This window comes from Leucopleurus acutus, assembly GCF_964270905.1.
Source record: "Leucopleurus acutus genome assembly, chromosome: 14".
NCBI lineage: Eukaryota > Metazoa > Chordata > Mammalia > Artiodactyla > Delphinidae > Leucopleurus > Leucopleurus acutus.
This window is the reverse complement of record NC_139156.1, coordinates 84,529,918-84,539,337: the sequence shown is the minus strand read 5'-3', so window position 1 is coordinate 84,539,337 and position 9,420 is coordinate 84,529,918. Positions and strand designations below refer to the sequence as shown.

The following is a 9,420-nucleotide window of genomic DNA, read 5'->3' as shown; positions in this document are numbered from 1 at the left end:
ACCACTAATGTAGAATCTTTTCTGTGTGTATGGATTTGCCACTGCTGGACATTTCGTACAAATGGAACCATACAATAAAAAAAAAAGGAGACATGCCTTGTTTAGTTTGGCTTTAGAGAAAAATCTCAACATTGACACATACTAGCAGTGAGAACTGGGACAAAATATGTAATCCATCTAGACCTTTGTTTCCTAATCTACAAAATGAGATAATACCTACCTTAGGAGTTTGTTGTGAGGACTGGGTTTTATAATACATGTAAAGCACTTAGCACTATACCTAATGTTTAATTAAGTCCTCAGTAAATAGTATTAGATGATACTTTTAAATGGTTTTATTACAGCCTTTCCACAATTACATGGTGGCATATGAAACTACTGACTTTTAAATTTCCCATAAATCAACAAGTTTAAAATTAAGTTTATTATATTAAACTAAATCCAAATTAATAAAGAGCTGCTGAGTTTTATTTCGTTCATTCCTCCTTCAACAGCTACTTAATTATTGAGGGTTTTCTATGTGCCCAGTACTATTTTAGGCATGAGGTCAGAGCAGGAATAAGACAGATAGAGACATCCCCTCTCCTTACAGAGCTTACAGCCTAGAGGGGAGCAGATGATATACTAATAAATGATGTACGGGGTAGATGCTGGGGAGACCAAAGGAGGAAGCGTGTGAAGGGCTGAGGAGGAGAGGGGATCACAGTTTGATGTCTGAAAGGGAGGGCCTCATGGATGAGGTGACATATAAGCAGAAAACATGAAGGCTCTGGGGGAACAAGCCACATAGACGTCTGGGCAAGAGCATTCCAGGCCGAGGAAACAACACATGCAAAGTCCCTGGGGCCAGAGCCTGCTTGGTGTGTTCAAGACACAATAAGAGGGCCTATGTGATCAGAGCCATGAGACTAGTGGGGGTGGGGGAGGAGAGCATCAGAGGAGAGCTAGAGCCCTGGGAAGTGATGAGAGGAAGGGTTCTGAGCAGAGCGTGGCCACCACCCCCCCCATCCCTGGCTGCTTCAAAGGATTGTTCTTTTTGTTTTTATCTACATTTTAATAGGTTCGCTCCAGCAGCTGTGGGAGCGCAGACAGCAGGGAGGCCAGTTAGGGGCACGTGGGTGAGGGGGCAGCACAGTGGGCAAAGGTGATTCTGAAGGTGGAGCCAGGGGGACTTGCTGACGGCCAAACACGGGCACGAGCGACAGAGCGAAGCTGAGGACTCCAAGGTTTTGTCCTGAGCAAACTGCCGTTCGCTGAGACAGGAGAGCCTGCAGAGGGCACAGGCTTGCTGAGAACTTTGGATGTTTGGGGTTTATTTTGTGAGTAGTGAGAAACCTAATAGGTGTTCAAGTAAGAGATATCAAGTAAGCTACTGTATACAGAAGCCCAGGCAAGAAGGAAACCTGGCAGCATCAACTTTACCAGATATTTAAAGCCCTGCGACTGGATGCGATCAATAATGAGGCAGTGAGTGAGGATAAGAGATCACAGCCTGAGGAGGAGGCAGCACCCCTGAGCTGGGCAGACAGAGCGGGAGTCCTCGGGGCCCAGTGAGGAAGGGGCAGAGCTGTGCAGAGAGGGGGTCAGAGCCTCCAGGGGTCCCTTCATGCCTTCATCTGTGGACCCGCACAGGCCTGCGAGGAAGCTACCTGGGGCCAGGGGAAGGGTCACCTGCGGAGAGTGGAGGGGAGAATCCCCAGCACCCACCCAGGGCCCAGGAGAGCGCCTAAGTCCCGAACCACAGTGGGTCCTCAAGTTCAAGGACACTGGGTGGAGTCGTCAGAAGGTGTTGGCCTCAGTAATGGGGCAAAATGCTGCTCTAGGCCCCCCACAAAAGCTTAAAAACAGGACCTGAAAGCATCAGACTCTTTCCAAATAGCTTAACTGTATCCCAGAACAAAGTACAGCAATACTTACATATATAAACAAAGTAAACTTCTCAATGTCTGGCATCCGATCAAAAATTACCTGGCATGGAAAACATTACTCACAACAAGGAGAAAGGCCAACCAATAGAAACTGCTTCAGAAATGACTCAGATGCTTAAATTAGTAGAAAATGACATGAATACCATTATTAGAACATATTCCATAGGTTCAAGACGCCAGAGGTGAGACCAAGCACTGAACACGGTACACACACACCAAGGTGAACTTCTAGAGATGAAACTACAATATGTGAAGTGGAAAATACACTGGATGGGGTTAACAGCGGATGAACTACTGCAGGAAAGATTAGTGACTTTAAAGGCAGGGCAATAGAAATTATCCAAAATGAAACACTGAAAGAAAGACTGGCCAGGAATGAAACAGTAGCCGTTAACTGTGGACAAATTCAAGTGCCTGATACGTGTGTGATGCAGTTACCAAGGCAGAAGAGAGGGGAGGGGCAGAAAGACTATCTGAAGAAATAATGGGTGAAAAATTTCCAAATCTGATAAACACTATAAACTCACACACACACATAAAACAAAACAAAGAAATGTAATGAAACTGGAGGACGAAAACCATGAAGAAAACCACATCATAGCACATCATAATCAAACTGCTTAAATCAGAGATAAAGATAAAATCTTAAGAGCAGGCAGTGATAAAAAGATACCGTGCATACAAAGGAATAAAGGTAAGAATGACAGCAGACTTCTGATCAAAAAACAACATAAGCCAGAAAACATTTTATTAGGGGTAAAAAAAACCCCATTAATTTAGAAATTGAAACTTAGCAAAAATATCATTCAAAAACAGAGATAAAAAAATATTTTTTTAGGGCTTCCCTGGTGGCGCAGTGGTTGAGAGTCCGCCTGCCGATGCAGGGGACACGGGTTCGTGCCCCGGTCCGGGAAGATCCCACATGCTGCGGAGCGGCTGGGCCCGTAAGCCATGGCCGCTGAGCCTGCGCTCCGCAACGGGAGAGGCCACAACAGTGAGAGGCCCGCATAATGCCAAAAAAAAAAAAAAAAAAAAAAAAAAATTTTTTAGATATACAAAAGCTGAAAGAATTCATCACCCACAGACCTGAGGGAAGTCCTTCCGGCAAAAGGGAAATGACAGCAAGTGGAGACGTGCATTCACACCGAGGGCTGAGGAGTCCTAGATATGCTACCTATGGGCTCAATATGAGATGTTGGGTCTTACTGTTTAAACCTATTGAAAAGGGAATTTGCTGGAAAATGTGGTAAAAACATACAGTGGAATATACAGGAAGGAGATTCTGACACATGCTACAACATGGCTGAATCTGAAGGACACGATGCTCCGTGAAATAAGCCTGTCACCAAGGACAACCGTGTGATTGCATTCACATGAGGTCCCCAGAGCAGTCAAATTTACAGACCGAGAAATGGAACGGTGGTTGTAGGAGGCAGGGGGAGGGGAATGGGAGCGGAGGGTGCAGAGTTACATTTCCGCAAGATGGAAGGAGTTCTGCGGATGGAGGGTGGTGATGGTCGTACAATGTGAATACAGGTGACCCTCGAACAGTGCAGGTTTCAACTGCGTGGGTCTAGTTATACATGGATTTTTTTCCATAAATACACAGTGGACTCTCCATATTCATGGGCTTCGCATCTACAGATTCAGCCAACCATGGACTGAAATTTCTCTCTGTGGCTGGTTGAATCTGTGGCTGTGGAACTACGGAAACAGAGGGTCAACTGCACCATGCCATCCTATCTAAGGGACTTGAACATCCGTGGACTTTGGTATCTGCAGGGGCTGCTGGGACCCATTCCCCCACGGACACCAAGGGGCCGAATGCCTCTGAACGGAACTCTTCAAGGCAGACGGTTGATGGTCAGTTCTATGTGTATTTTACCACAATTTTAAAAACAGAGGAAATTGCCGCTTAAAGCAGAAATAATAACAGCATATGTGGGGCGTGTGAGAAATATGGGGGTAGAAGAGCCACAGCAGCACGGGTGGGGGGGGGCTGCCAGGAATGGCAGGTGGCCAGTGGTGAGGCGAAGACCCGGTTATAAGCTCTAACACAACCACTCAGATAACCTCACAAGCAGTTATTCCTAATAAGCAAACAGCAGGCAAAATAGAATCACAAAAAAAAAAAAATGCTTCTGTCCACCTTAAAGGCCTGGAAGCAGTGACACCCCAGTCGTAGTGACCACAGGTATACACAGATACCAGAAATTATCAAAGCGTGTGCTTTAAATTTCAGTTACACTTCAACAACTTGTTTAAAATAAAAGCGGGATGAGCTGCCTGCACAGGCGAGACCTCCTGGGCGGGGGGGATGTCACATCTCTCCACGTACCCCCTTCTCTCCTTCTGCAGCAGTAACGACATTGTGTGCTCTGACATTAGGTGTGGCCACGTCACTTGCTGTGTCCCGCAAAATGTCAATGAAAGTGATTCTATCAGTTCCTGAAGGGGTCCTCACGAGCTAATGCATGTGGTGCCCAAGAGACAGCAGGAGCATGTGTAGCTGAGACTTGGGGCACCCTGGGTCTACCAATGCCAGGTGGAGCTGAGCCTCTGCCAGCATGAGTGCAGCAGGCAGTCTGAGTGAGCGATGGACTGCATGTATGTTGGGACACCTTTGTTACTACAGCTAACTTAGCCCATCCTGACTGAGTACCCCGACACCACACAGGTCCCATTACAGTGGAAGTTCTGTTTGGCACTAGAAGGCAAACCTGTCCAGTGGCCTCCGAGGTCTCTTCCACCTTGAAGACATGAATTACGTGTCACAAGTGTCAGCAGCCTGGGTGTCTAACTAAGGTTCCGTTTCAAGCCTCCACCGACCTGTGCAGAGCTCAATGCCTCTCACAGCATCACCCAGGTATTGCTGAGTCACCGAATACTCAGACACAGGTTGGCTCCTGTCCCCCACCTCCTTCAGTTATCAAGGAAAATCACAGTGACACAGAGACTGTGACCAGTGCCCCCGCCAAGGATGCCACGTCCCTTTGTTCCCAGTGTCACCGCCCCCCAGAATGTCAGGGTCATGCTGGATTCTCATCCCGAGCCCTTTCTAAGGCTCCCCTCCAGGGGACCAGGCCGCCGTTCTAGGTCTGGCCCTTGTCTAGGAGCCCATCTGTCCCCACTGGTTCCTCCAGAGATACAACGGCCCCTACCCATGTGGGCCTCTGCCAGTCCTGGGGTATAGGACTCCTTGTGAGGCTGCAGCCCCTGAGGCTCCTAATTGCTCGTCAAATGTGACACACTGCCAGGGAGCAAAAAGGAAAGTACCAGGTGCTTCCAGGCCCACTGACCTGAGGAGGGGTGGGCAAGACCTACTTTGGAAGAAATCCTTCTCCCTTCATTTCCATTAGACAAATTTCCGATGTGCCTAGGATTTTGGAAGGCTCCCCTGAAGAGAAAGGAGAAAATAACTGGAGAGAACACAAATTAATTTTGCAGTAAGTTTCCCTTCCACACAATCAAGGGTACCTCAGAATCAAAGAAGTCTCCAAGAATATTTAGGAGAAATGTATTTTCTCTCAAAGATCCAATGCTGCTGAGATGCAAATCATCTTTCCCATTATTATTCAAGGAAGTTGGGCTCCTTCCAACCTCAGCTCTTGAGTACTTCCCTTTCAAGTTGTGATATTTGGCTTTGTATTTGCAAACTAGAACAAAAATGGCTTCTCTGGGTGGTTTTTCCAAAACAAATAGTCTTTTCCATAGGCCTATCTAAGCATTCGTTTTCCACAGTAAAGAAAACTGCTCTCAGCTTTGAAACAGTCGCTTAATTTCTATCACTCTGTCCAGGTTTCACAAATCACAAGGTCCAGTTTCGATAACTCAGTGATTCCTTTCTTATTATCCACAGAAGTTCCTGACAGGAAGAAGCCTTAGATGTAAAGAATGGGATCACTGTCTTTCTTCTGAAATAGCTCTAATCAGAGTCAGTCTGCTATACACAGGAGTGCAAATCAAACCTAACTTGCACAAAGCCAGATGAGAAAACAACAAAGTGTCCCAGCCACTGAACAAGGGATATATACAAAAGAATTCCAGGAAATTACAGTTCCCACCACATTTCAGGATGGGGCCTCCTCTGTGATTTAGAAGCAAGGATATCTCTTTTCTGCTAGCATCAGACAGAAGAGTAAAATGCCGAGCCAGATAGCCTTTGGAGGGGAGGGGAAGATCTCGGGAAGGTCTGATGCCAATTTGGAGGACAAAGCCACATGGGCTTGAATAAAATGCATTTCCTGGCATTTTCCCCACCATCCAAGTCGCTTGGGAGCTTAGCCAGGGCATATTTTTAGTATTCTACTGTGTCTTTTGAACAAGGTTGGGTCTTATGAGATACCACGTGGCCCTGGTCATGCTCCGATGGAGCAAAATCCCAACCAAAAATCTCTTCTCAGTAAATGTTTATCGCTGCATTTCCAACAGAAGGGGATTCTGAATTCAGTTGTGCTCCTTAAATCAAAATATTCAACCAACGACTCGTACCCGTAAAAATGCGTCCGCGGCTGAGAGCCCAGAGATGCTTCCTGCCCAAAGGCCACATTCCCTAAAGTGAGGTGCAGGGGGGCCAACGTCTACAGTCTTCTGGGGACTTTTTGGAACCGGTACGTCCTAAGCTTCTGTCAGTTTCCCCCAGAAGCCAGCTCGGCCCCAGCGGCGACGGCCCCGGCAGGTCAGCCTGCCTCCCCGCCCGCAGGGCTGGCCTCCAGCTGGACACCTGAGGCCACGCACGGCCTCCTAGTTACACATTCAACCCGTCCCCCGGGTTGATCATTCCAGCGCGGAGTAAGTCCTTCCCCGGCCGAGCGCCCCAGATGACGACGACCAAGTCTTTACCGAGGCGGCCAACCTGGTAAAGCGCTGCCTTCCTCGCCAGTGCAGGCACTTTGCCTCCTCTGCGCGAGGAAGGACCCCGCTGTCCCAGCCCCTGTGCCCACCCCGTCACCCCCAGGCCTGCGGACCGCCCTCCCCTCGCCGCCCCCCCCGCGCGCCGCGCCCCCCGCGCGCCGCCCGCCCCGCGCTCCGCCCTCCCCGCGCGCCGACCCTGATCCTCGGCGCCCATCGGCCCTCCCCGCCCCGGCCTCCCCGCGCGCACGCGCGACCACATTGGGGGCCGGGCCTCGCGCCCTTTCCCTCCTCCCCTGCCCGCTCCGCCGCGTCCTGACCGGTGGGGGGGCGGGGCCGTGCGCCTGCGCGGAGCGGACAGTCTGGCGGGGCCGCAGCCGCGGAGTGGCAGGCAGTTGCCGTGGGGACCGCGGGCCCCTCCCTCCTCCGGTCCTCTGCCCGTGGCGTTCCCCACCAAGGCGCGGCCGACGACCCGGCTTCCCTGCCGCCGGCCCGGCGGAGCTGCAGACGGTGCCCCGCGAGAGGCGGAGCCGCTCCCAAGATGTCGCAGACGGCCATGTCCGAGACCTACGGTACGAGGCGGGGGCGCGGGCCGGGGCGCGGGTTCCCGGGCTTGCGGGCCAGGGTGGGGTGCTGGGGGCCCGGCCTTGCGGGCCGGGGTGGGGTGGGCGCGGGCGGCGGGGCGCCGGCCGGCCGAGTGTGGCCAGTCTACGTGATCTGCTTCTCCGAGTGTCCTCTTGCTGGTTCTCCGCGTTCACGCCGGTAGGGTTTCCCTTTCTTAGTCTGATATCAGTAGTCAGGGTTTGGGAAGCCAGTTGGAGACTCGGCTTATCTGCGATATTGTCCCTAGCAAGGGATGTGAAGGACTTGAGGCGACGCCTGCAGTTGAGTGTGCTCCTCGGCTATTGCACTTTGAGCTTTCCTAGATTGGAAGTCTTCCTTTGCACTGAAATTACAAGGACTTATCGATAGGCAAGTTCATCCATTTCTATTTCCAGAGACTTTTCAGGCTGCGTGATGGCTCTTTATAAACGTGTCTTTTTAAGACCATAAGCACCTCCGAAGCACAGCCCAGTCTGCTTGATCTTTGCTTCCTCTGTAGCACCCACACCTGAAGGCACCCAAAAGAGATTTTTTTTTTAAATAAACGAAAGCCTTCCCAATTCATAAACTGTGTTTGTTTTTGTCCTGCGTGGTAAAAATAAACAACATAGTACACTTCTGCTTTGTATCAAGGTTGATGAGGTGTTCACCAGTCTGGAATCACTCTCAGATGTGTGCATTCTCAGATTAAGTCTGATTTGGACTTTACAGTCCCAGGGAGGGGCTCAAGTTCAAAACCATTACTTCTCGTCAAATCAGTCGTGTCTCCTCCGTGTGTCCTGACATGCTGCCCCCTTTCCCATCAACAGATAGGTGTGAACCGGCTTTATGGGCCGGCATGGTTTCCAACACTACAAGGTACCCACCGGCACTGCGCTGCTCTCAGGGAGTTTACGGTCCAGGGGGGGATACAATGTTAATCCAGGTATGATACTAATGAATGTTAAAAACTTAAGGCAGGAGTTCTGAAGGAATGTGGTCTCTGAAGGTATGTTAGAAAGAAACCTGACCCAGACCCAGGCCAGGGAGGCGTTAACCAGTGCGCACATACCCAGGCCCTGAGGGATCCAGGGTCCCTGTTAGAGGAGTGTGGTTGAGGCCCCTTGGCCCCTGGGCATTTGCTTCACCTTCAGCCACTCCTGTGACTGGTACCTGCCCTGTTCTTGGTAACGCTGGGAGCAGGATGGCTGTTCCTAGAAGGCTTAGGAAGTCCGACAGGACGTCCCTGGCTTGTAAGGATCAGTGTCATGGGAGCTTCTGATGCTACAGCACCTGTCACATCCACGTGGTCTGCCTCTGTCTGTAGAGAACCACAGTCAGGTTTCCTAAAGAAAATCCATTTCTCCAGCAAGTTTTGGTTATGCTTTTGCTTTTTCTTTATTTTCAAGCGCTCCTTTGCCCACACTTTGTTTTTTCCTCTGACCCGGAGAAAGGAGCACATGGGAGGGGTGGAAAGTCCAAGTAGGAAACCAAGTGGGGTTATGAGTTAGGAGGAATATGGGAAGCTAGAGATTTTGTTCTTCAGTTGTGTCATATGAAGCAATAACGTTGGTAAAATCTGGCATCTCCACTTCAGACAGAGCTCATCAAGCATCACGGGTTAACTGATCAGATTCTGTTCATCAGGCTTTGACCTTTAGTGTTCTTATTTCATGGTACCTGCCAAATATGTTTTTTATTTTTATTTTATTTTTTATTTTTTTGCGGTACGCGGGCCTCTCACTGTTGTGGCCTCTCCCATTGCAGAGCACAGGCTCCAGACCCGCAGGCTCAGCGGCCGTGGCTCACGGGGCCCAGCCGCTCCGCGGCATTTGGGATCTTCCCGGACCGGGGCACGAACCCGTGTCCCCTGCATCGGCAGGCAGACTCTCAACCACTGCGCCACCGGGGAAGCCCTGTTTTTTACTTTTAACTAACTGAATTTAATCCTTCCCTCTAGTAGAAGAAACTCATAGAAATTAGTTTTAGGAAGAGCAAATGTGGCACTTGAAAGTGCCAACCCAAAATAAAAGTCACCCCAAACCAAGTCCTAAGCTAT

General features: G+C 50.0%; 1 protein-coding gene across 1 annotated transcript in view; it reads left to right on the top strand.

The window, feature by feature from the left end:
* Positions 1 to 7,256: 7,256 nt before the first annotated feature.
* Positions 7,257 to 9,420, top strand: part of RAB4A (RAB4A, member RAS oncogene family) — a gene marked incomplete at its 3' end in the record, with an annotated part of 47,519 nt that continues 45,355 nt past the window's right edge. The window contains exon 1 of the mRNA XM_082853839.1: positions 7,257 to 7,351. Coding sequence (XP_082709965.1) covers positions 7,321 to 7,351 — 31 coding nt within the window. The 5' untranslated portion in view covers positions 7,257 to 7,320. The remainder of the gene's footprint in view (positions 7,352 to 9,420) is intronic.